We start from the raw sequence: 27,623 nt of genomic DNA on the forward strand, positions 1-27,623 counted from the left end.
AGGCTGAGCATAATGAGTGTGGTGGCAGGGAACCACAACAGAGCCGGGGCAGAGGCTGCCTGGGAACCAGAGGCCCGTGGCCCGCAGCCAAACACACACACAAATCCTGCCGCACACTTGTGGCTTTTTAAGAAAGCAATTTAGTTAATGATTTCATTTTGAAGCACTGTCATGATGCATGTGTCCTCTGTGCGAGCCAGCGAAAGAATAAAGGAGAAACTAACACAGAGGAAAAGGTATTAGTAAACAAAACAAGCTTCCCCGGCGACCACAGAGAAACATAACATGCAACCCAACATAATGTGGTGTTTGTTGTGTGAACACAGCACAAAAATCACTTGGGTAATAGATTGTGGTGGGTATATTACTTGCAGCTCCGGCTTCTTTTTGTGCATCGTTTTGAACAAATGCAGAGAAGAGCAGAAGCACAGCATAAGGGTCAGACGCATGGTTAAAGCATTTTTAGTTTTAGTCAGCATCTAATCCACTACAGTGCCCGCTTCCCCGAACTGGAAATACAGCACATTTTTCTGTTCAACCATGTCTGTCAGCTCTCTGATTTTATTAGGGCTATGTTTCACATTCATTTACTCAGGTTTTCTCAGTGCCAGCCCATGAATGAAACCATCTTAGCATTGCTAAAACAGCAGCTTGTACATGTCTTCTGTGAACCAAATTTTTGGGCAATTACTCAGATCAGTGGCTGGGGTTTCTGCTTTTGCTCCTCAGATCTCATTTTTTCTCTCTTTTTTGTATCAGCTGTCAATCACTCATGGTAACTTTTAACCACATCCAAACAGGGCCCAGTGCCAGCCATTCATTTAGACCTTCACTTTTGCTCGGCTTCTTCCTGTTGAACCTGTCAGAATGACACACACTGTTGACCATGCTTTCTATTCAGCACTGGCAAATTAATTGGTTTCAGTGGTTTAAATCAGCAATCAATGTCAGTTTCCCAACATAATAAGCCTTAATCATAAATCTTTGAGGTGTGGCTTGCCTGACCCCTATTCATCATGGCTCTACTAGATGGCCTCATCTGGGTGGAGCAAATGAACTACCCCTGTTTTGATTTTCCAATTGACGTGTCACATGAAACGTGGCTACTCTCACCCCCCCTTCCCCGGTTCTATCCCAGCCCTTCTTCTCACAGTCCTTAAAAAAAACACACAAGGGCCCAAAGACAAAGAGGGAAAAGAAGTCCAGTTGTCACAAGGGGAGACACATTTGTGTGCCTTCCCTTGTGTGAGAGCGCTCAATGAATACCATTAATTTATTCAGAAAGAGAAAAAGAATAGCAGAAAAGGAAAAAAAAAACCCTTAAGAATTAGAGGTGGGTCTCACTGTAGCTAATGAGCTGTTGTCCTCACAGCCCCTAGAATAAGAATACAGCAGCTTAATTATAACCGTGCTGAAGGTAATTTCCTCATTTTTTCCCCTAGCTACAGAAATCTTTTTTATGAGTTGAAAATGAAAGAGAACAAAATTGCTTTTCTTTTCTGTAGACATTTCAAATTTGCCAATTTGGTGACCAGGACTTGTGAAGCATTCTACATCAGGAGAAAAAAAGAAACGTCGATAGCGACGGAGAAAGTGGGCCACTGTGTGTCGACATTCCAGATGTCCAAAACCAACGGCAGTTGTACCAACCCCAGCTCTGCTGGGCACTTAAGTTGCCAATGATGACCTCATGATGGCAAGACCAAAGACTGAGGCCCATAGTTCCCCCGCCATACAGTACAATAAACCCCCCTCCTACTTTCATAAACCATTCACGGTCAGTAGTGCCCATGCTTTTACTGCTCCCTGCAAAATTTCTCCTTCATAATTAGCTATTGTCCTTGAGTATTTGGCCAAAAGTCTATTTTTTTTCTCAAAGGCCTTGCTTTCTCCTTTCTAACTTCCCGTCCTTTTTGAGATTTCTATGCTCCCTATAGATGTATTGTGCATCTCTTTGGTAACTTGGGATGCGTCCCTTCACTTGTGTTTGGCACCCCCCAGCCAGCTCCTCAACTCACTTCTCTGGCGACTGTGAGAGATGTTACACTCGATTTGTTGAAGTGCAGCCATTTGCTGCAAACTCTCCAGCGCACAGAAGAAGTTATCTTTATAAATGACAGAATGGACCTGGCCTGAATAGCGCTTTGTTTACTGTTTAACAAAAAGGGGGCCCCACTCTATATTTCATCTGTCACCGTTGCTTTTCTTTCCTTCAACAATGCTCGATTGTTTCCATGAAAATTTCAGGTTCCATGAACAGGAGATTTCTGTATTATTATGTTCCTGCCAAATTCCGATCTCTGTTTTCCTTCTCCTGCTCACAAAGGGCTCATAACTTACTGTCAACTATGAGGCAAGCCACAAAGCTCCACTGTTGCTCAGCAAATAGGGTTGTGTTGGTTGATGGCTTGACTCGCTGTGAGGTTTGCTTAAGTGCAGCAGCAGCAACAGAGGGCTCTTTGGGAACTCCATCCCCCAGCAGGCCCACTGAAAAAGAGAAAGTAAAAGAAAGAAAGAGAGGTAAAACAACAAGACGCTTTTCTTGTCTCAGTGCTCTTTTTTAAAGCCTCTCAGGCAGGGAGACAGTTTGTCTGGTGAAGGAGTTGCTGAAGTTGTCGTCAGGCTACTGTTAGTTGTCTTCTGGTGTGTGTGTGTGTGTGTGTGTGTGTGTGTGTGTGTGTGTTTCTCTAAGTGTCTGAACCACAACATCCAGTGTGCTCTTCGTCTAGTGGATAATTTCTGTTAAAGAATGATGCGAGTCCAGGAAAAAAGGGCCAGCAGTGAATGTTTTTGGATGACCATCCTTCATTTGTGAAAGCATACGCATGAGTGAACTTGTGTGTGTCCTGGGGAACTGAGAGGCTGTTATGCCATCCAGCTCTGAGCGTGTGTCCTGGGATCAGGAAAAGGGCCAATGGCACAGGGGACCTAAGGAGAAGGAGGAGGAGGTGGAGGAGGGGGCAACGAGGGATTCAGTGTGTGAGTGCTCATCGACCCTTTCCGAGTAGACAGACAGGGACACTTAAGCACTCTCACACCTGCATCTGCCTTTGCCTTGCGTGGGGGGCAAGGACACCAACCATGCTGTCATGGCAGCTGCACAAGTGTTTAAAGTGAGATACAAGGCAGTTCCTCTAGCAGCATATTATTGCAAATAATTTACCCTGCAAAGTAATTATCAATGCTCTGCTCAATATGTAAAGTGTGCACTTCAGGTGGCTTGCTTAATTTGCTCTGGGTGGCTATCATTTGAGTGTGGATTTTAGCTGTGGTAACCGTGGCAGTTTCTAATAGAGAAGGCATCAGGAGAGAGTGTGAAGTGAGGATGAAGTGCCGCTGTAATTGAGTTGACTTTTTGCAAGGGAAGGTCAACAATAATGGAAGAACAATTTAAACAAATTCATTTAGACAACTCTCCAGTCACTGTACAGTAGGTTACCTTGTTGGAAAATCTGTATTTTCCCAACCATTTACTATATTTTAACATCATTATCTGTAATTACTTTGTCGACTGAGGTTTAGGAGACTTAAATCAATTACTGAATCGCAGACTGAAAAATAGTTGTGGCTATCTCTTTTTCTGATTATGTGTTTTTAAAGCTGCAGAAATAATAGGAAAGGCAACATGTATGTGCGCGCACACTCTGCGTCGAAGTGTGAGTGTGTGTGTGTGGAAAAAAGAGGCTAACTGTGTGCAGTATACAGCCTGTGTTACGAGTTGATTATGTATCCAGAAACCTGGCTGCTGCACAGCATGGCACAATCACAATGGAGGGTGATAATTTAATTGTGCTAAACGGTGGATTCCGTGTCAATGCTCCTCCAGCTGGGAGCTGTCAGGTAGTAATATCTCATTATGGCAGGTGAAGAACCCAGAGGAACCCTACCACGACACCTGTTAGAACAGGAGGAACCCCTGAAGGGAAACACACAGATGATTTTCTCTCTCTCTGACTTTCTTTTTCTCACACACACACCAGTGCGCACACACACACACATGGTTTAACGCCCCCAAACTATTTTCTTTAGCTACTTCACTTTAGAAGATAACTATGGTGATTATACAACTTATTTTCAAGGTTGCTGCTTTTATTTGGAGGCTGATTTAATCAAATAATCTCACATATGTTTTATTTTTTAATTTATCTTTAATTATTTATTTAATTATTTTAACAATGACTGCTTAGTTTGGTGCACATATTTGCCATAGCACCTTTTGTTAATTGGCTCTATTAAAAGATTTCATGCAGTCAGTCAACGGTGTCAGGGAGTAACTAGTTACAAGTAGTGAAATTACAAAATAAATGCAATCAGTCTGGGTTACGGAGATCGCTGATTACAAATTACATATAAATATATTCTCTTCTATGAAAGGTTTATTTGTAGAATTTAACATTCATTCTGTTGTTTGCATCTTTTTGTCTTGCAGGAGTGCCTTCTTTCTAGAGATTAAAAACGTAATCAAAAAGAAATCAAGTTACATTACTAGTAATTAGAATAGTTCCATTTGGGTAACTAGTAATCTGTAACCTGTTACATTTCAAAGGTAACAACATTGTCAGACACCTCAAGTGTTCTATGCTTTAACATGATTGGCAAATTGAAACAGTTAAATTTACCTTTACTTAAATAAATAAATAAATAAATATATTTTGTACGTCTTAGTGTTTCTTATTTTTTAATTATTTGTGTTTATATGCACATGCATGCTGTGCACTGATTAAAGACAGTCACATAGAAAGTTAAAGCCTTTTATCTGATATCATCTGCTCTCCCATCCCAGTTTTTAAAAACAGCCTTTTTGTGTTTAATAATTGATTTGATCTTCTCTCCTTTTGTCTGCTGATAACATGTAAAAGGAAGAAGGTGTGGGATCAAAACCCAAAGGTGCAAGACACCAGTAGCGAGACACACAAGTGGGCATGTGGGCGGGTTGGGGAGACGGTGTGGAGTTACTTATCACCATTGTCTATAAAAGGTAAACAGTGTGACAGAGCAGATACAGCGGGTGAAAGTCAGTCAGACCCTTTTACGATGAAAGGGGAAATGGGATAGCCGAGGACACATGGCCCCTCAGTCACAAGACCCCCTTAGATGAGCAGTGCACAACACTCCTCTAATACTCACCAATTAAGCAGGGGTTGTTTTGCACGATGATGAAACATTATCGCGGGGAACAATTCATGACTCAAAGCATTCCAGGCCATATGAGCCCGCGGCTGGAGAACTTAAGTCCTAATCCTTCAAATGTGCGCAATATTGTCAGCTATATTTAGGCCAGTTCTCTTTTCTAGCTGACCCTCCCTCGTCTCTGCCTCGACTCCTCAAAGTCACTGGGGCTTTGTCTTTGGGAAAGACAGCAGGAAGGCAGCATTTCATGCACTTATTGATCACTTTGGTTTGTTAGTTGTCCATTGTTGTTGTGTAATCAGGCATGAGGGAGGGCAGCTTGTCAAGGATTCATGAGCTACCTCTCCAGTTCACCACATTTGCACTGTTTAGTATGTTAATGCACATTTTGGGCTTATTTTGCAGAGAAACTGATTCAATTATTAATGTTGTTAAAGTTATTTCAACAGCAAGAATACACTATAGTTGTACAAACAGGGCTGTTTTGTGAGCACGGAGGCTAAGACTGTTCACAGTGTGGTTCTATGAGAAAATATGATCACATTCTACATGCATCAGTGGTACCCACGTTCAGCTGAATTCTCCTTATTTTGCTCCTCATCAAATGTCTTTGTCGCGTCTTTGCTGATCTATTGCACACAAACCCCTTTAGATCTCAGCGCTGTGTGATCCCCGCTCCAAATATGAGGAATAAAATACCGTATGGTTGCCCTCAGATATTTTCAGAGAATTACTGCCGCACTTGCCCTTTTCCCTTTCAATAATATGAGGTAGTATTGTATGGGGCTTGTCGGAGGTGGGGGTGGGGCAGAGGGGGTTCTCCGCACTCTTAAGCTGCCTGAGCGCAGCCCTCCCAGCACTGCTAATAAATTATTAACTCCTGCTGACAAATACTGTTATGGAGCCTGCCGCAGATCTGTTGCATTCTTTAACAAGATTGCTGTAGACACATGTTACAGGAGGATGGAGTCTCCATCGCTCCCTCTCTCCTTTTCTCTCTCTCTCTCCCTCTATCCCCTTCTCTCGCTCACGCCTCAGCAGTTTGACTGATGGCTGGAGACCAAAGTAAAAGTGCCTGAGAGACTGAATATTTTAGTGGTAAAATAATACCACTTGATTTACTGTGTAATACAAAAGCAGTGCTTTGTTTCACTCTCACACTCCATTGAGGACGAGGTGCTTGTTGCTCTCGAGGCTCGGGCTTTTTGGGTGCATGAATAAAAAATACACAAGAATCTGCGTGCCTGATCGGCTCCCACCACGCACGCACACACACACACACACACACACACACACACACACACACACTCACACACACATGCACGCCTCCCCTTCCAACCCCCCCAACCCCGCTGCTGCCCCCTCTACACACATGCTCTGAACTTTGCTCTGACTTTTGATTTTCAATTAACAGTACCCAATTTTGAGATCACTTTCTATTTGATATAATTACAGGAAACAATTTAATGGCTGATTAAAATTGAGGGCTGAGTCCCACTAAAGACACAGCTGACAACACATCCAGGCGCTAAAAGACTGGAGGAGAGACAGGCAGGCAGGCAGGCAGGCAGGCAGACAGGCAGTCAGTCAGGCACGGGTCTCGCACTCCTGCCCTGCCATCTACCTGACTTACTGGGTTTGTTTGTACAGCTGCTGAGACACATGAGATTAACTTTGGCTGCCATTGTTTAGGTCCCCCTTCGCTGCCCAGGTTGATCTGTGACTATGTGCCAGTGTGTGTGAACGAGAGTTAGACAGAGTGTGGTAATGCACAGTGACTGTTTTATTTGGATACAACACTTAATGCATGTTTCAGAATTATGTCCGATCTGTTTCAGCATCAGTGCAGGTGGCTGGTCTGCTTACTGTTTGGAGGGTTAAAACAAAACATGGTGACGCAGCCTTTAATTTCTCTGCACTACTAATTTAAAATTAATGTCCAGAAGTTTGGAGGCCTTCTCCGACTTCAAACTTTCTCTCAAGACTAAAAACTTTTCTGATTTATTAAGCAATGGCATCTGCACTGTTACTTTTGCACTGCCTTTTATTACTATGCGATGCTATACAAATAATCTCGCCAAGATTATCCACAGACAATATAAGTTCAGCAGTGTGCACATGGACAATACATTCGAACGACTTCTCTGAGGAAGATCAAGAACTGTCAGACTCAAAGACCTTGTTCATAAATGGAACATATATTTCCCTATCTCTCAGTGCCTGACTCTCGGCAGAAAGCGCAAGGACACAATGGCCCCACAGCCTGTCTCAACCTTGAGAGCCCCCCCGGCAAACTGAGGGTGGAACTAAAGTGCTGTCACACTGACCCCTGTGGATAGAGCTGGAGAACGGGGCAGATGGTGATCAGTGATCAAATGTAGTACAAGAACTACCTTGAGCATTTTGTCACATACAAACACAGACCTCACACCCCCAATTTGTCTTTCTCCTTCCTCTCACACGCACATACGCACACTCATCCTCTAGCGAAGCTTGAGCCCCATGTAGTCACATCCTCGTTGTAATGGTCAACGTCCTGTGGAATAAAAAATAAATAAGCAGAACAACAGCTCAGGGAAAAGCGGATTACGAGTTAAATATGCTCCAGCTCCTTCTCTCCACTTCACATCAGTAGGAAGGCCATATTATCCCCTTTTTAATTTAATACCAAATGCATAATTAGATTTGCTGGCACAGTGTTTAATTTCATTCATTGTAGCACACAGCATGCGTGCGGCCTCATTAATTGTGAGAAAAAGCGGAATTGGTTGTATAAATTCCGCACCAAAAAGAGTTGGGTTGTAAAAGAGGGGGGAAAAAAAATTAAATTAGAATTAACATGAGTTTCCTTTGCACCTGATATGTCAAGTACACTCTTCACTGTAATATTCATGAAAGCATGTGACAGATTTGTGAATTTAGTCCTCCACTGTTCGCTTTTGATTTTTAAGCTGCTTAAGTGGGATTTGTTGGCCCGAGGGAACACTGTCACACCAAAATGTTAATAATTTCCTAATTTGACGAGTGAAAACAAAAGAAGACAAGGCTGGGTTTTTGTTTGTGTTTGATTGCTTCTGAGTTAAATCAAAGATGGTGAGGAAATGCCTGAAGGACAAAACCACATCAAATCAATTAAGCAATAATAAAAAAAATAATAATATTACAGAAAAAAAAGGAACCTTGTTTAACATCGCTGCATACCAGGAGTAAACTTATTTGTGAGGTTTTTACTTTTTATCTGGATGGTAGTCCCACTGCCTGGCTGACCTACTGCCTGAGTAACTGTCTTGGGGTTTGGGCCAAGACCCAAGCAGGCACAGTTCCAGCCCTAGATCAAGCCATCCATCTGCATTAGGATTAGGGACCCCACTGCTTGCTCCAAACACAGGCCAGAGCAGGCACAGGCAACAGTCAGGTGGAGCATTCAATCCATGCAGCATTATCTGCTCAGGTGCACCACTTATAATCCCAGTAACAGCCACGCACAGTCACTTGAACACAACTACAAGTCGTCCATGACATACTTGAGGGAACAGCATTCCTTTCCACGTACTTTTGATGATCCGCGAAAGATATCGTTTCCTTTTCTTGACTCTGTTCTGCTTTTCCTGCTCCACAGCAGAGTCATGTCTTCCAAGCAAGCCACGTCTCCCTTCGCATCCGTGGTTGATGGGGATGACGCCATGAGTCAGGAGCACTTGTCTTGGGAGAAAGAGGAGAGTGCCGAGGCCCATGGCACCCCACAGCTGCCCCTCCACAGCCTGCTCCATGGAAAAGCCCATCCCGATGAAATGCAGCCGCTCAGCAGCGTGCCGCCAGAAAGCGACTGGGACAGCCTGGTGTCAGCCCAACAGCGCATGGTGAGACATGTCAACATACACACATAAAACCTCTTTTAACTCTTATTTGATGGGGATGTGGTGAGGATGGAATAAAAGGGAAACAGAAGCATAAACGATGAAGTAAAAGTTTCTTTTTAAAGAAACCTTGTAAAGCAGAACTATGTCAAATCTACGAGATTACCAGACTAGGTGTGTTTACATGGACCCTAATTAACAGCCCAATCAAAATAAAAATGCCTCATATAATGACATCCAGCCTTATCGGAGGGAATTGTTAATCAGGTTGAGAGGGGTGGTGGTTGGCACCCAATAACCATGTAAACACTTAATCTGATCTTCTCTCTCTGGTTGGAATAAATATTTCTGCGCGTGTTTGCTCCACATGGAGGTTATATTAGATGACATCGCTGGTGCGAGCACCAATAAGCCACAACAGCAGTTTCTACATGCCTCCTGCTGCTGATTATGATAGGGAATTGTTCATAAATTCAAAAATATTAAGCGCTCTACGAGTGCTACGTTCTCATGTGAGTGCTCTGATACATAAGGGATTTTCTTTTTTAAACAGTAGCTTACATTGTTACAGGCTGTATTGTGAAGTCGCTGGACATATCAGTCATCTATGGCTACCAGTGGCAGTGGCCTGAATATCAGATGTTTAAAGCATCTACTGATAGTCTGCATTTGAGGTGTTTAGGGCAGTGGTTCCCAATTGGTCCCACCACAAGGTCCAAATTTCTACTTAGTCATTAGTTCGAGGTCCACACAGTTTAATACATTCAGCTCATACGTGTGGTTGGCCATGCCGTCGAGCTAGCTTGCCGTCTCTTTCACGTAGCTTTCTATTAGTCACTCATTCTACAGCAGGAAATGGAACTTCAAAACAAGAGCTCTGTGACAGAAATTCACTGCACTTCAAAATAAAGTGTGTTTTTTACTTACTTGACATGTTAGCGACCCACTTTTGGACCACAACCCAACAGTTGGGAACCACTGGTTTAGGGGAGACCTGTAATTTGTAGCTACAGAAAATAACCTTGGTTACACTTACATTATTTAGGTACTACTGAACTGTGCTAAGGCAGAACCACTTCTCCTTCTACACTTTATGTATTGAATGAATTGAATTTTCTCAGTAAAGCTGGGAAAACCTTCTTCTGTTATATTTACAGCATATGAGATGCTTCACACTGGGTGGAACCACTTTGCACAAGTCAAAGAGGCTAGATTCTAATTAAATGCTATGGCGCATGTAAACGCACATCTTGTCGTATCACTTTATTTAGCGTCCTTGTAAACCTTTAAGTGGGAATATCTAATCAGAATGATTTCAATCTGATTGAACAAACGTTGTCCATGTAAGCGCAGCTATGTCTTACTGTCTTCACTTGGGTATTCAAGATCAAGGCTCAGTGAGCACCTATTGTTTCTGGGTTATTCATAGAAGCTCTGCAGATATTCTAACCCTAGCTCCATCCCGTGACTCCCTAATGCCATGAAACCTCTGGGAATCCTGGGTCTTTAGATCGGCAGCTCTGCCAAACACTAAACCATCAGCTATTATTAGGTTAAACAGAGGACCTCCTAACTCTCCCTCTAATAATGCGAATGGCTCATAAAATCACATCACGACTGATGGAAGGTCACGATGCATTCTTGCTGCTATTAAAGAAACATGTCTTGTCCTCGGCGCACGTGTGTTGTTTTTCTTGTGTATAAGCTACATCTGCAGCCAGACGCTGTACATTCTAAGTGCGGAGCTGCTTTGATGTGAGCGGAGCGAAGAAGAGCACAGGCACTTGTGGGTTATAGACATGTGAGGCAGGTGGTTGTCTGTGACAGACGGGTCTATGGTAAAGAGACCCTGAGGGCCTCTGAAGGAGCTCTGCAGTTGGCCAGTGAGACCCTCAACACCTCAGCATTGCAGCACAATGCACACGAAACACACACACACACACACACACACACAAATCCAACCTCTGTAGCAGACTCACGATGCTGGGGTGTGCATGCTGACAGTGTAGGTAATTGACAGGCAAAGGATTGCTCTGGTGTTGACAGTAACAGGAGATTTTAGCAAGTTTTAAAATGGGAAGCTGAAGAGAAAGAATAAAAGTATTAATAAAACCAACATCCAATCAATCAATTATGAATACTAGTAATTATGATTTGTATAGCACCTTTGTAAAATTGTGTTTACAAAGTGATTTACAAAAATGGCAATTACAAGTCGAGCCATATTAGTTCTAAATGATGGAGAGACAAAACAAACACCTTCAGTCATTCTCACTTTCACTTCAAAGAGTGAGTGAGACGAAGGACGCAAAGAGAGAAAGGTAAAATGGAGGACGACAGGGTGAGACCGAGAGAAGAAAAGGGAAAGGCATAAGGCGAAAGGAATGAGAGTGTTGCCTTTGCTGATTACCTGACTCCACTGCTGTGCCATGCGTCTGTGTGGGCTGTGCCGTGAACCTGCGCCAGCTGATTAACCCAGCACTGCTCCACTCCCCTCAAGCACTCTCCACTGTCTCTGCCACACTGCATAATCATCCAACACAGGGCTGGGAGGTGCAGAGTAGGCCTGTAGGTCGTGCCACCCTGGCGCTTGGTACCAGACCACCCTACACACCACTGCAACTCTGCCTGGAGCTCGACATGCAACGCAGGGATGAGAAATTGGCACTGGCGAGGTTCCTTCACCACATTCCTGACTTTTTTTTAAATATATTTACGATTGTCAGCAGCTCCAGACATGGTTCTATCATGCTGCTGTCTTACATTCTGTTATCACACTGCTGCTGATTAAAGCTCATTTTTCCATGATAGCCTTGCACTATGTGTTGGATAAAAACGTGTGTCACGTTTATTTCCCTCGCTACGAGGCCCAAAGTTTAAATCAGAGCTAACTGTTCCCCCGTTAAAGGCTGCAAACTCCTGGCTGCTTAGCCACCTTCTGCTTTCTCAGACTCCACAAACCATAATTAACACCACCTTCTGTCAGACGCAACCCTCAGCCATGGTCTGTGTGCTGACTACACACTCCCATGTGCAGAGTGTTCTCTCCCTCTCTCCCCCTACCCTGGAGCTCACTCCCATTCTTCTCCCCATTTCCTTCATGTCTCTGTTTGTGCACAGGGAGCACTCAGCCAGTCAGCCAGAGACAGGACCCTTAGTTAAATACTAAACCATACACAGGTGGGACTGAAAAACAACAACAGCTCGAGACAGGACACAGATTTACGATGGCTCAAGGCACTCAGCTGAGAATAGGTCTCCACTAGAAAATGAACAAATTACACAGCAGTCACCCTAACACAAATGCACACTCAAAAGCAATTTGAGAAATTACAGTTGGGAGGTTTCTCTGTGTAGTCTCTGCAGATGAAAAGTAAAGAGCACATTATGGATATGCCCTATGAAAGTGTACCTCATCATTTCATCTCAGTTTTTTTCACTTGTCATATCTCATTTACCTGCAAAGCCAGCTCTGTTGAAGACACAGAAGCGGCTGTATGAAAGCCAGAGAGGAGCTATTTGATACGGCCAAATCGCCCCTGAGCTGCAAAAATGTAGCAATCACTGCATTTGAATGAAAAACTGTCAAAGAGGCTCAATGGAGCCCTGACAGAACACAGAAACACACTTATCATTTAATACAAATCCCATCCCTTGTTGCCACCCCTCCCAACTTTTGTTTGTCTTACAGGAATCTGACAGCAATAAAGTATGTTCCCTGTACTCCTTCCGGAACAATTCCACTTCCCCACACAAGCCGGAGGAGGGGGCCCGGGAGCGAAGTGACCTGCTGAGCGGATCAGCGTTTGGAACTCCGGAGCGCCGCAAAGGAAGCCTGGCAGACGTAGTGGACACGCTGAAGCAGAAGAAACTGGAGGAGATGACAAAGACAGAGCAAGACGGTAGGACTCCCTGTATGTGTGTGTGTGTGTGTATGGGTGCAGCAATACCTCTTCCTCCTAAGTGCGCCTCATCTTCCTGAATTTTCCCTCTTTCTTTTCTCATAATTTTCTAGCTTCCTGACTGTCCACCTCTTTTCTCGTGTATCTCTCCGTCTAAAACACTCATGCGGGCACACACAAGCTGGGAATACTGACGTTACGCTGTTTCCAGTTTGTTCTGAACCTCTTCCAATGTGACAAAGACTGTGTGGCAGTGCACCTCAGCATAAGTGTGGTCTTCTTCCGTGCCAAGGCAAACTCTTTGACTATAAAACTCATAGTGCTGACCTGATGCCAGGAACATTACCTCTTTTTTATTTCGCTACACAGAACACTTTTCACTCAGCGCAGTTATTCATCAAAGTTTGCTACACACAAACAATCCAGGCCCTTCTCACATCCTATTCAACGCAGAGTTTTTATTTTCCTACAGTTGCATGAAGAGAAGAGAAAAAAAAATGTTTTCTGTGATAAGACTGTTAGGTCTACAGTATGTCATATCTGCACCCCGTTTCACCCTGCTCGGCTCTCCCTCCCACAGCCTGCAGTCTATCAAGAGTATGGCGGAAAAACAAATATTTGAAAGAGCTGCTGAAACACATCCCCCTTCTTAATTAGGGCTGTAGTAATATAACTACATCCAATCAAATGTTAAACCCCCTTGGGAATGCATGTGTCTCATTTAGTGTCTGGGGAGCTCTTAGCTTAAGCACTTCATCAGACGAATAAATTAGACCTCTGTTAGCCTAAAAATAATTTGCCACTTCTTTTTTAAGTGTTCGTTTGGTGATCTCTCACCGGATAATCATTTGGCCACGTCCTGATGTGCGGACTGATTATCTGTGGTGTTGTTTAGGTGATAAAAGGCAGAACAATCAATCCTCATTTACCTGAACACCTGGAAATTGGAGATCATTTAGAAAACCGAGAAGTTTGGATTAGTGAAAAGGATCGAATCACAGAAAAAGGACCAGAGGTATTTGAAACCTTAAACACACAAATCATGCTTGTGCACATAAGCATACCAGGAGATTGTAATGAATGCCTTTTATATTTTCTAATGGCTGCTGATATTGGCAATTTGGCAAAAAATCCAAAGGTAAAAGCCCTCTATGGATATCACAATTAATACTCATAAAACTGTAATACAGTAGATGCATTTGCCTGTGAAGAGTTTTTATGTTTTCCCCGTGTTCACGAGGTTTCCTCTGAGTGCTTTAGTTTCCTGTCACACTAACAGACATGAATATTAGAAATATGCAGTACTCTTGCTGGTCTTAGATCTGGAGCTGATCCAGGACACAAGAGAGTGCCCACAGCGCCTCACAAGAGAAATACTGGTTAGTAAGAAAAAAAAAAAAAAAAAAAAAAGCAATGTTGTTACTGCTTCTTTGTTTTACCCTGAGGTAAGAATATATTTCATATGTGTCCTGTTTCTAGCAGAGTTGATTTTCATGGCAAGATTGTCGGCGCTCTCTGTAGCGACGGCAAGCGTTATGGTAATGAGCCCCAGCTGGTGAAGGCTGGTTGTTGCAGTAATTTAAATGGTCAAGTGCAGCTTGTAATCCAGGGCCGTATGTTAGCGCAGGGAGGAGAGGGTGCTTTAGAGTGCCATACAGCTGTTTTAATCTCCTGTTAATAATAGAGACTTGGTCTGCCTCATGCGCTGTGTATCATTGCCACCTAAATAAACTCCCTTGTTGAAGGAAATTAGTTTCTGAGCAGGGAGCACAGCAGAAGACAAGAGCCTCACAAAGTTCAGTATGCAGTCCCCAAGCTGCAGGAACTGAGGGATACTCTGTTCTTGAGGGCACTTGAGGAAGCTTCAGTGGTGATGATCAGTGATCACTGTAAAATGAAGGGAGAGGGACTCTTAAACTGACAAAGGAAAAACTCACAGGAACCTTGAGAAGTCCTGATCAAATGTCTTTGTTTCCGGAGAGACGCTGTTGGAAATTGAAAAGGGGCAGGATTAACCTATTAAAGAACACACTAGAAGGTTTGAGAAGGCATTTGTTGTCTTAATGATGCTGCTAATGTGGCGCAAGCAACAGATGAGCTAAATATATCGCTTATCTAAGCATGACAACTGTTGTGGCTAATTCTGCTGCTTCGGTGCCTGCCTGGTCGGGATCACCGAGGTCCTCAGAGACTCTTAACCATCTGCTACCATTCTTCTCTGGGCTTCCTTGTCTGGTCAAGATAGTTCATTGTACTAATGGACTGAAGATAAACACAGTGACCTCAAGTGTAGAGGGAAAACAAATGGTCTGTGCTGCAGTTTTTACATAGTGCACTGCTCATATGTGGAATGTAAAAACATGATGGTGACACATCACGTTGGAGGCTTTGGGTTGAACAGCATCCTGGACATGGTCTCCAAGTATTGTTGACTGTCTTAATGAGCTATTCCAGTGCTTCTTAAAGCCCAGACTCATATTGCCACAGTAAAAAAGTTGCACTTGAACACACCACACAGCCTACAGCCAGCGGCCAACTAGGACGAACGTTCTGCACCTGCGTGAGAGGAAATAACTCTCCATACCAGCAGGAGGCGATAGTCTGTGTTCATCATTCAAAAAGGGGAACTGGAAGACTGACAGGATGGATTCAAGATGCTAGTTAGCCAGTTAGCACATTAATAACACAACACAAATTTGCTGTGGGCTGGCGAACAGTAACACAAACAGTTCTGAATTGTTTTTGCCTCAATGGATTAAAAACATAATATAAGCTAATATAACAAGTTTGTTTAGATGTCACACCCTGTTGACTTTAGCTGTTTGTTTACTTTCCTCACTTCTGTTTCACTTTTTGCACACTGAGCTGAACTGCCAATCAGAATGACTTCACTCACCAACTGGCCCCTCCGACATTGCCGCCGATTCAACTTGCTGAATCTGTAAAAAAAAACAAAAAAAAAAAAAACAGGCAACAAGCGCCAACTAGTGCTGGTGGTGTGAGACACTCTGCAAAAACTAGGGGGGCAGACGCTCACCAACGGCCAAACATTAACCAATGGCTGACTGTCTGCTTCATGCATCAGGGCCATTACTACTGAAGTTTTTGAATCCGATTTTTTTGCTGTGAGAGCCACAAATGAAATCCCAGTGGCCTCCAGTTTTATAGAAATAAATAGCTCACCTTTTCAGTAAAAGTCTAACTAAAAATATGGTACGCAAATGGTGAGAGTTAAGTGGGCAATTTTTTTAAACTGACCTTTAAGTAGTAATTACCAGGAAAATATAATACCTTGGCAAATAAATGAATAAAGCAGTCACATTTGGACTTCTTCCAATAACACTGTATGTCTCCATTCAAAAAAAAAAAATATTGGCCAGTTTCCTTTATTGACCCTGATACCTTATAAACATTATAACAATAGAGGCAGCGCTCAGTGTCTCCTCCATCCTTCCATCTCTATATATTTGTACCCTTTCACCCTCTCTATCCTTCTACCCTTCCTCTCCATTTCTGGTCCTTAAAGTGCTTTAAGTGCTTGTGACTGTGCTAATGAATGAAAATGTCCTCCCAGCAGCGAGCACCGCATTTAGCTGAATAGTCACCTTTGCTGTAAAAGCTCTATTAGGCCCAGTTGCCAGCAGGGCTAACGATTGTGCCCCATGTTTATTTACTAGGTATTGTAAATGCATTATTTATGGATAAGTCTCCAGACAGCACTTGTCAAGAGTTAAAAATGTCAGTGTAAAGTATTAGGGGAAAAAGAAAAATAGCCACCATTATAAAAACCCAAGGTGACCTTGATTTGATTCACATGCAATTAGAACAGTTTTATATAATGCACTAAAGTATGAATCAATACTGTGCAAGTCAACACAGAAAATACTTTGTGTTGAGTCTTTATGATCGTCCCCCAAGACAAGGACGGGTAATTGGGTTTAAGCTTCCTGTCTTTGCTTTTAGGGATGTCCCTGGGCTCAGTATCTACTTGTTGAATCCTTGCCAGTAAAACCAGCACAGGACTGGATGCAGTTATGTGTCTCTCTTATGTGTGTGTTGTCATCTTTGTGGTATTGAGTGGCATGCTGAAATGAGGGTCTTATTTTTCTGAGCTGTGTTCCATGAGAACATTTACCATTACGTGTTCAATATTTCCTTATTCAACGGTTCATATGATATCTTAACAAATTAGCACCCATTCGGCTAAGGTTAGGTTGAGGGAAAGAATTATAGTTGGGCGCTGTCATGTTACGTATTTAACCAAACGTTAGGTTCTTAAGGAAATGTGATATACCTTTTTCTTTTTGATTAGTTTTTGGCCGTATTTTGCATCTTTTTGATAGGACAGCCGTAGAGAGACAGGAAAGGTGGGAGATAGGGGGGGATGACATACAGCAAAGGGCAGGGAATCAAACCCAGGCTGTTGCAAAGGACTCAGCTTACATAGGGCGAACTAAATGTCAGCCACGAAATGTTACATACTTGACATAAAGTGACGACATGATGTGACATACGTAAGTAATTTAAAATAACTTCACGTGTCTTTTGGTTTCACACGGGACAGGAGCACCAGTCTCCTGGGTCAAAGTCCTGTGTCCCATCAACTCCCTGTGTGGAGTTTGATATCTTTATACTCTGTCACCTGACTTCCTCCTTCGCTCCTAAAAGCCTGCAGTGCATAGGTCACGATTTTAAGTGTTATATACCAATTATAGTGCAGTATTTTTTTATAGATACAAGTGAGAACAGTGAAAGAGAACAGCCTGCAGATTATCAGTCTCTTATTTGTGAAGTCAGCCTTTCAAAAGCATTTCATTATTGAAACTACAATACGCATGATATCCAGAAACACAGTGCACCATTACAGCTCAGTTTCCTGGATGCTGTTGAGAAAACAGCGCCGCATGTAATGCAGGGCCTTACAGCCAGTGAACAGGTGTGGTCTGAGGACATTTGACACAGCTGTTAAACTGACAGTGGACACTTCTTTCACATATTGTCTCTCGCTATAATCTATAAATATGAATAACCTTTTTCCAGCTCTCATCGAGAAAAACAGACAAGCAGACACACAAATATAGCAATAATACTAAAGTACACACACATAGATGATGCTTTCCTTAATACTTGGCTTTTAAGACCAGTCAGAGTGGATACAGTAGGTGCTCAAGCAGAATACTCAACACCTGGAGCCTTTTGAAAGAGCCATGGATAATTAGCTTAGCAAAAGGGAGCCATGCCACCATTCAGCCTAACTGCAACCCCCTATTAATCTCAGGTAGAAGGATATTTAATGGCTACTGAGAAAAGCGTTAGCGATTAGCGATTACAGCGGCAGGTAACCTAACTATTGCTTGTGACATGAAACGGTGCAACACACTGTGCCTCTGTGCACTAATTGTGTTTGGGCCCAAGGGTCATATGTGAGTACTGTATGTGTTCCTGCGATGTCACTTATACCTCTCTTTCTCTCACTTTGACTTTATCACCTCTCCTCTATTTATAAGTGTAATCCCCCCAGTGAGGTTGTGCATTATCACTGTGTAATGACTGTATAGTAGGTTGAGTGTGGGGGAGTGATCAGCATTGTGTGCGTAGCCCCAGGTCATTATCCTCTATTACAACAGGCCATGTAATGAGATTCAGGGATGGGTGAAAGCTTCGGAAGAGAATAGGATCAGCTCTAAGCCTGTGGTCTGATTAGCACTGATGAACTCTTGACTCTGTTGTAACACTGTCCCCCGTCAGTGTCACAGCCCCTGCTGACTCCACATGGCGGCTCGCTGGAAATTGGTTGCAGGTGCTTAATAACACCAACAGATTTATTTTGGGAAATTTAGCTTGAATGTAGTGTGAAAAAAAGGTTTTCTAAAGGTATATCTTGTATGATGCAGTGTGTGTGTTATACATTAAATTATATAAAAAGAGCTGCCCTTCCCTCCCCCCCCAAACAGACTGATGCACCTTCTCCCCTCCTCTTTCACCTCCTTCCCTTCTCCCCTCTCCTCTCATCCCAGCTGCCATGTCATCTGGTTCTGCTTTATCCCACCTAATTAATAGGAATCTTTGTTATAATGATCTGAGCATGAGCCTCTGACTCTATGCATATGCAATGAGGGCTGGAAATCCAGTTGCCTTGGTTGCAGATTTTGAGGCATTTTTCACACATAGCTCTACGCTGCCTCTCACTGAGTGCAGCATCCTACCGGACAGCGTTAGCCCAGGACCCTCCTGCCAGGACACACATCAGTCACAGCATCTCTTCTGTGCACCGTGTTCCCACCTCCTTTAATAATCTGTTGTTTATTCCATCAACATGATTTCAGCAAGTTACTTATCTTGATGCAAGCAGTCTATTTGATCACATAGCCGATACAATTTTGTGTGCGCGCTTGCATATACCGTATATGTGAGTGGGAGCCCTCTTGTGCATGTGCGCGTGCGTTCATGTGTGTGTGTGTTCTCTCTTGGCCTGTGGCGTGGTGCACCAGCCCAGCGGAGCAGCGCTCTGGTCTGTCACTTTTGTTTGAATAGGTAATGTAGATCTGTTCAGGCTGAAGAGACATGAGCTGGAATCGCTTGTTAGGACACATGATCAAAAGCGGCTCTCTGCTCTCTGCCAATCAACCCTCTTGTCACCCTGTGAAGCAGACGTTAAATAGATTTTTCGGCTGTATGCCGCGGGCAGCCTGCCAGCCTGACATGTGAACTTTCACAAAAAAAAAAGGATACCCTGCCCCTTGCTCCTCCCTAATTTCACTTTCCCATCCTCTTCCTTCTTGTCCAGTTTTTTTTTGCTTTTCCTCTTTTCCTTTCTTTATCCTCCCCCCCTCCCTTTTCCATGTTTTCCCTATCATCTTGACACCCCAACCTGATCCAGATCAACATTTCCCCTCCTCCTATGATTTTTGTCTCCCACCCCATCTTACTCTCCAGTGACAAAGTTGCTCCTCTGCCAGGCCGAGATCAGAGCCCAGGGCTAAATGGAGTGGCTGTATGAGGGGAATAGGGAGCACAGAGTGTCTGGTCCACTGCTGAATTATGTATTTACTATCTGTTCCAAAACAGAGCCCTCACATAACACAGGCACGTCCCCATAGGACTTTGGGAGCCAACACAGGTCTCACTTTACACAAGCTAAGATATAGATTTTGTTGCCCCTTTCAAAACGGGAACCCTTTCTGCTGTCTTGGTCATTCAGATGACAAAACAAGCAGCTGCTTCTTCAATGCGCCATTCTTTGCATTCAAGATCACCTTCCCCAGTTCTCATATTCCGATTAGTCAACAGTAGCAACTGCTGTGGAGCATTCCAGGGGCCATCTTCCCGGGTTTCAGCTGTTGAGCGTGTCCCCCTGCACCCATGCAGCACAAAACTCCCATTGTGATCCTGGCTTACTGGCTGCACAGGAACCCCTTGATAGGAGGAAACGGGTGTCTCTGGGAGACAAATCACAGCCAGGGTTGCACAGAGGCTTGTTTGTCTTTACACACTCACACACCCACACACTTTTTGTAGGTATGTCTCGTCAGTGACGTCACTTCTTTAGCAGTAGCATTTTAGGGAAAGGGTAAAATATTTATATTTGCTGTTAGGACAAACAATAGATTAGCCTCAGTGCTGTTAAATCAGCAGCAGTTTGCAATGGCCTGAGTGTTTTATGTGACACTGCAGTATTTGGAGGGGCACAGAGATGATGAAACGCTGACACACAAGAAGGCAGAAGCCATTAATGCTACTATATTTGTCATTGGGCTGTGAAGCCTACAATTGGGAAATAACAGCCTTGTTTTTCAGCTAAAAGTAATATGAAGAGGAGCGTACACAGACAAACTGCATATAGTCAGGATGGTGGAGGAGGAGGGGCTGAGGCGGTCAGAAATGGGTAGAACAGGGGCTATTCCACAATGGGATGGGGTGCAGAGGGAGGGCACATGTGTCCTGCTGTGTGTGTGTGTGTGTGTGTGTGTGTGTGTGTGAATGCCTGCAGTAGGGTTACACAGGGAGACTTGTGTGCCAGCTCAGTATCACTGTCCTAGCTGTGGCATTCAGCTCCCAAGCATTCTCCACACATAACTTGACAAAAGAGCCGGTGTCATCTGACCAAGGATCAAAATAGTGTGAGTGTAACTCACACCCTGGGCACAGACAGCCTCTGTGGCCTGCTAATGATTTCAGAGCACATTGCAGGCTTGTTCTGTAAGTCAGACGTACGTCAGCCATCCAGCTAAAAGATCCGCCTCGACACACGCAAACATGACAACTAGTGTAGATGCAGCCTATCAACATATTTGCATTGTTTTTTTTGCCCCAAACAGCAAGCATGGATGTCTTGCATAAAAACTTTGATGGTTTCCTTTTGAACAAAGAGACTATTTAATCAGCAGTGATGACACAGATGTTTCCTCCCACTCAATGCTTTTTCTTTCTCCTTGTTCAATAACATTACATGCGCCAGGAGATGAAATGAGGATGTCACAAGAAACGAATAGAAATGTGTTTTATTGCACTGCAAAGCCTGAGTGCCAATGATTATAATTATTTGACGAACGTCATGTCTCTTTGGAAGTACCTCCAGAATAATTTTTAAGTCTGCACCGGTTGGGTAGTTAATATGCTTTAAGACCAAGTCGTCAATTGCACGTCATGAAGCTCAATGATGGCAAACTTTTTGCTATTCTTGTCCTAATTAGTATAATACAGGAAAAAGGAAAGTGGGTCGTTAGACTCTATACAATCACATTACTTTTACTACACCCCCTGGACACCTCATCTTTCTCTTTCCTTCTTCTTTGTCATTTTCCTCTGGGTGGGTGGCACTCTGCTCGACAAAGCCGATACTGTAAGCCTGTTGTTAGCTTCCCTGTTGTGAGCTGGACCAATGAGCTCAGTCGCTCATGAGAAGCAAATTTCTCCATCTTTGCCCAGCAGGTCTCAGTCCGTATGGCTCTGTATCCCACAGAAAGGGAATGGGCCGACTGAAAAGAAAAGTACAGCATCCATTGTTGCCGAACCAACTTGAACAACAGCACATTGAGACACTTGTGAACTGTGGGCAAATGAATGGGGACTTTCTCGGAGTTGGAATGCCTAACCTTTAGAAGTGCTATGGTTACTTCATCATTTCTTTATCCAGTGGCAAGGCAAGCATCAGAACAGTGAAGTGTACAAATATTCATGTTTTTAGCTTTCTTGTTAATTTTATTTGTGCAGTAATTGTGTTTACGAGGCTGTAAAAATGTGATGATGACACACGGTTACAAAAGACCACAAAACGATGTCGTTTAATTCTTGAAAATTTTGAATAGTGAGTGTTTTGTTGGGTGCTTGCATCTCTTTTTTTCCCCTCTCAGAGAACAAAAAACATCTAAAAATAGTGGCCTTTGGTCTTACAGTCTAGTAAGCAGTGTGTGTGTGTGTGTGTGTGTTTGTGTGTGTGTGTGCATCCTGAACTCTGACATCTTAGTAAACAATGCTGGCTGTGAGATTTAATAAATGACTTTAATTAGTATTAAAAAATGAGAAAGGCAAACTGTTAAAATAGAAAGTAATAATACCATCACTTCAAGTTGTTATCTTAATTTTTCTGCCTTTAAATTTCTAATTTAAACTGAAATCAGAACGTCATACACAGGTGGAGGATGTTCACACACACTCTTTAGCAAAATTCAACACATTTACAGTATGCTGTATGACCAAACGTACAGTATATCATTCAGCTTATTCTTGTAATTTGTGCCTTTTTCTTTAATATCTCATCTTATGGCTCAATCTCTGAAGTGCATTGCCGTCGTCCAGCGTTTATGATGAAATAAAGTTTCGATGTCTATACCAGACACTTGGTTTCACTGCAAATTGTAATGCACTCATGTGGATCCTATTAGTCTCTTTTTGTCCTTGTAGAGTCAGACACCCATTAATTTACTAAATCACACTGAACAGCCATGATCACAGTACTCCACATTTTCTTCACACATCTATTAATTTAACATAGTTGAATAAATGTGAATGTTTTCGAGCATTGATTAGCAGGCAAGTTTATATCTGACAGTTAAATTGCAGGGTAACCAAAAAAAAATCTCTTCAATGCAAGGTACCCAGTAATTTAAATTTTGTGTGAAATTATTATAATTTATTACAGTGTGTGGACTCTAATGATTACCAACATCAAATGGAAATTATAAATTGAAATCAAGTCCACATATTTTTTCCTGCTAATGTTCAGTCTTGATCCCGTGATCGGCGTCGGCTGAGATTCCACAAGTAAATCTACTTTTTCCACACACACACATGCTCACACACAATCAAAGACTATCACTATACCTTTGTCTTTTGTCTCTCTTGTGCCTTTATGTTTTGCTTTCCTGCTCTCTTTTACTATAGTAAAAAATAATAAATTAACCAACAATGCATCAAGGTTTTATTGAGCTTTTTATTATTAAATTACAAGTAATTGTGTGGAAAAAAAATCACACAGGAAATAAATGTTTTATCTTGCTGCATTTTAATAAAACATGTACTATTTGGTCTTCCTGAATTTAATCAAAGTAGCCACTGTTTGTTTCCCTGATGCATTATATTGATAACTGTGTTCAATAGACTCCCTCTGCTGCCCAAATAGAGACTTTAAAGCGAAGGAGGGGAGAGGAGAGGGAATGAAAAGTTCATTTTGCTATCCAAGCATTTAATGGTCCTAGTTCTTAAAAGTGACCTTGTGGGGTAGAGAGCGGAGCAACACAGCAGCTCCTTCCAGATGCACACATGGCATCCATCGGGGGCACAATCACGCACAGTCCCAACACCTCAGGCTCGGACATATGTTGAGTTTTATTTCATTCTTCTGACATTAATCCTATTCACCAGCTGTTCTGCCAGCTGCCACTCTCCGGCTTAAGGGGAGATTGCAGTTTTGGGGGCTCTGAGTACTGGTTTATCTTGGCTCCTCATCTGCTCCTCACGAAGTTTTGATTGGATTTTTTTTCCTTGCCCTCCTCCTACTTCCAGGTTCCTTGAGTTGCATACTTCCCTGCAATCTTTTCTCTCTTTTTCAACTTCTTTGCTTTTGTTTTTCCACTCTCTAATTTGTGTAGATAAGGGGGGGGGGCAAAGGCTGCAATTTGTCTTTGATTCTTCTTGCAGCCTAGGCCTACAAATCTTCAGTAGTGTTACCTTAAGATATGTTAAAAAATATGCACAGAATATTTATTACAAACATTAAAGGCTTGTTTCAAGGTACAGCGGCGGGTGAATGCACCTCTCAGCGTGCAGCACACTAGCCTCTTGTCTGCCCCTCAACTTCTCCCACTCTTTCCCTCAAGAAAACATCTGTTAGGAATCGCTGCTCCGAAACCTGCTGAACCCCACAGTCACCTAACAGCATTTCTGTAGGATTACCCTGGACATGGCCTCAGCCTGTACAGTTATGATTATTGACATATTGGGTCTGACATATTTCACATTTATGTGCATTGTCTGGAAGCATACTCAAGTGTTCTCAATGTCATTTCTGCTGAAGTACGGCCGGGCAGTCTACGAGCAAGGGCCGCAATGAATTGATCATTGCTCACTGCTCACTTTAATAATTCAAGCCTGATTGCCACAGAGTGCCGCAGTAAAATGGATTGGGAGAGGTCACATGCTGCTCAGCTCAGGAGGTGAAGCCTCTTGGGGATGGTTAATTCATATATGCTTGATAGACACGTGTCCTATTTAGAGAGGTCAGTGTGCTGTGTGTGTATACGGCTTCTCAGAATGGGCAGGTCAACACTGGGGGATTAACACGGTGGTCGGTGCAGATAAAGGTGAGGGATACATAGGCCAGCATTTTCTCTTTTTTCTGCTACCTGAGGAAAAAGCTAAAATAATTAAAAAGTTACCCACAAATTGCATCTAACTTTCATCCGTAGAATTAGACGGTGTGTAACGTTTTTAACCTGTGCTTGCATGTGTCGAGGTCTTACAGCCCACTTAACTTCGCAACCTTCAGTTGTTAATGGGATAAATACAATGAATAGAATTCAAATTTTTTAATTAACCTCTACATGTTCGCCAAACATCAAAGAGGTTAGGTTAGGTTAGAAACGGGGCACCGGAAAATAAACCATTCAATTAAACCTACTCCTTGACTACAGACTATGTTAACCTAACCTGAGAACCAAACAAATCTCCCTGTCTGCTTTGGCTGATGCATCTGGTCCTTCTTCCATTCAGAAAGATTTCCAGCTGACCTGGTCCAAGGCAGGCCAATCACAACCGTTACTCCAATGTGGGGTGTGTTTCAGGCAATGACTGACAACTTGCAGAGCTTTGCAAAAAGGACGTCACTACAGCAAGCAAAACCTAGCTTAGTAATAAGGGGCGCCGTTGAGGCATTTTCGAAAAACCAAGATGGCTGCAGCAGATGTGGAACTTACTGTTGAAACAATATTTTCAAATCTCGATGGCAAAAACGGCAACACTTGCTGACAAACGTATTGATGCTATACCATCACAGCTTATCTCTGCATGCTGTATTGCCCTACAAAGACGAACCATTCTGACTGCAATTTTGAGAGTAATTGAGTTTAATTGAAATGAAACCCCTGGCTATCGGTTTCATCTTGTGACAATTTTTTCTGGTTCAATCTTGTTCTCTTTGAGAGAAAACAGGGTGTGAAAAGATTTCAGATTCCACTAGGCCAAGGAAAAAAATCACACTAATCATATTACACAGATGGTGAATATGAGAATGAGGATGATGCCAGTGGCAAAAGAACTGATAACACGACAAAGACCATAGCAAGATTAGTGACGAAAATGATGATGTCAAGTAATCCTAATTTAGGTCAAACCAGATGAAGTAAATATTACAACAAAATAATAATTAAAAGTTACTTAAAATTTTCAGTTTCTGCTTTTAAAACACATCTATGAACCCAACAAATTAAGACTGAATCTAGTCAGAAAAAAAAAATAGTTTTCCTCATATTTAAAAAGATAAAGTAAAGTTGTAGTTGCGGCACTTTGCCTTTGTACTATCCATACAGTTGCTTAAGGTGATGCAAAGGCAGCAGTAAGTACAGTTTTAGTGCATTTTGGGGGTCATGGGTCAAATCATTAATCATGGATTTTAGGCATAAAAATTACACTATGAGCAAATATTTAATAAATACATTACCACTTTCTCTCCCTATAACATATGTGGCTGGACAGTCAAAAAACTTGGAAGACATTTTATCAGTTTCAGTGTTAGCATGGTGTCTGCAGTTAGCCTCATAGGGCCGTGTCGTCTGTTTACATTTGTCCGCTGCTCAGCGCGTCAACACATTTCGTTGCTCTGATTTTCTCAGTTCCATCCAGATGCCTTATTATATATGGCTGCTTGGTAATTAAAAAAAACAAAAAACAAAATAGAGTTTCCAGACTAACTTGCATTTGTGATTTGGTCTGGCGATGTCAGGCTAATGCACCTATGTAAAAGACTGCTGATCCAGTATCAGCCCTGAGTTCAGCTTCTTCAATGCAGCTAATCAGATTCCTAAGACCTTTAGCTTATCAGGAAAAACTACAACTGACCTACAGCTCCTTGTGTACATGAGCAATGTTGCCAATTTATGCAGGTGATATATGATGTCATCACATTGAGATAAAGAAGATATAGTAGAAGTAAGGAATTTAGGACAGAAGGAAATGAGGCAGCAAGTGTATAAAGAAGGAAGTATGGGAGCAGAGATTTGTCAGAACCTCAGATGAGTCCCATCTCACCCAGGTTACCTATAATATATATTTATAGCAACTGTTTACATGACCAAACAGGATAGTCTAAAGGTGACTAACAGAGATGTTCACCAAGTGGAATAATGAATAGGTGTCAGTTAAAGCAAGCCCACCACGAGGTGCAGGTGCTCCACAATACACTGACATGTCTGGACCTTTTTATTTATGCATGCCAGCCTTAGTGATTACATATTAAAAAGCTGGAATCATCTAACTGCACCAAAAAAGTCTGAAAATGGTAGAGGTTATTAAAACTGTTGACAACGAGGAAAGGTAATTGCCTGAAAATGAGCGACAACGCACTGTTGTGCTCAGAATGTTTTTTCCCCCCCAGCTCCCTCTTTAGCGTTTGCATTGTGCGGCATCACCCGGGTGTGTAACCTATTGCGTTCCGATTGCTCCCTTGCAATTAGTGCCCTTTTTGTCCTCACTTCAATAACGCCATGATTATGGAGACTTCAGGAGTATTTGCAGCATCCAACAGCTGTTGTCTCAGGGACTACCGGCTGAATGACAAAAACATGTTTTCTCTCTGCATTTCACTTCCCTGCCTGCCTCTTGTAATTATTATGTTTTATTTGGTGTGATGATGGGGTCTTGTTTTTAGTGTGTCTGTGATTAAGATATTCAAAGGACTCCTTGGAGTGTGTCACAGTCATTTTCTTTTTTATCAACCTCGACTTTTGATTTGTTTCCCGTGCAGTGCAGGGTGGATGGGAAATTAGACGTCAGCCTATCATTGTCTGACTGACATTCTGAGAGTTTTATCTCTGCGATAGAAATTTATGCCTCAATTAAAGAAATATAGTGTATCTAACGCTGAATGAAGGAGTGACATTTGAGAGCGTTTTAAAAAAGCTATTTAAGACTCAGAAACAGTTTTTACACGAGTAATCACATGACACAATCAATATAATGAAGTAAATTAAAGGCACTGCTATCATATAGAGGATGAATTAAATGCATAATTTATGACCTT

At 42.5% G+C, this 27,623-nt stretch overlaps 1 protein-coding gene across 14 annotated transcripts in view; it reads left to right on the forward strand.

Annotated features, from left to right (window-relative positions):
- sox6 (SRY-box transcription factor 6) overlaps positions 1-27,623 on the forward strand; it is a 145,382-nt gene that overhangs the window by 41,078 nt on the left and 76,681 nt on the right. For 13 of the 14 annotated variants that reach the window (XM_033628437.2, XM_033628438.2, XM_033628442.2 and 10 more), the window contains 2 exons: positions 8,750-8,990; positions 12,679-12,889. In XM_033628437.2, the coding sequence (XP_033484328.2) occupies positions 8,750-8,990; positions 12,679-12,889 (452 nt within the window). The remainder of the gene's footprint in view (positions 1-8,749; positions 8,991-12,678; positions 12,890-27,623) is intronic. The other variant, XM_033628439.2, reaches the window with a different exon arrangement.

This window comes from Epinephelus lanceolatus, chromosome 2 (genome assembly GCF_041903045.1).
Source record: "Epinephelus lanceolatus isolate andai-2023 chromosome 2, ASM4190304v1, whole genome shotgun sequence".
NCBI lineage: Eukaryota > Metazoa > Chordata > Actinopteri > Perciformes > Serranidae > Epinephelus > Epinephelus lanceolatus.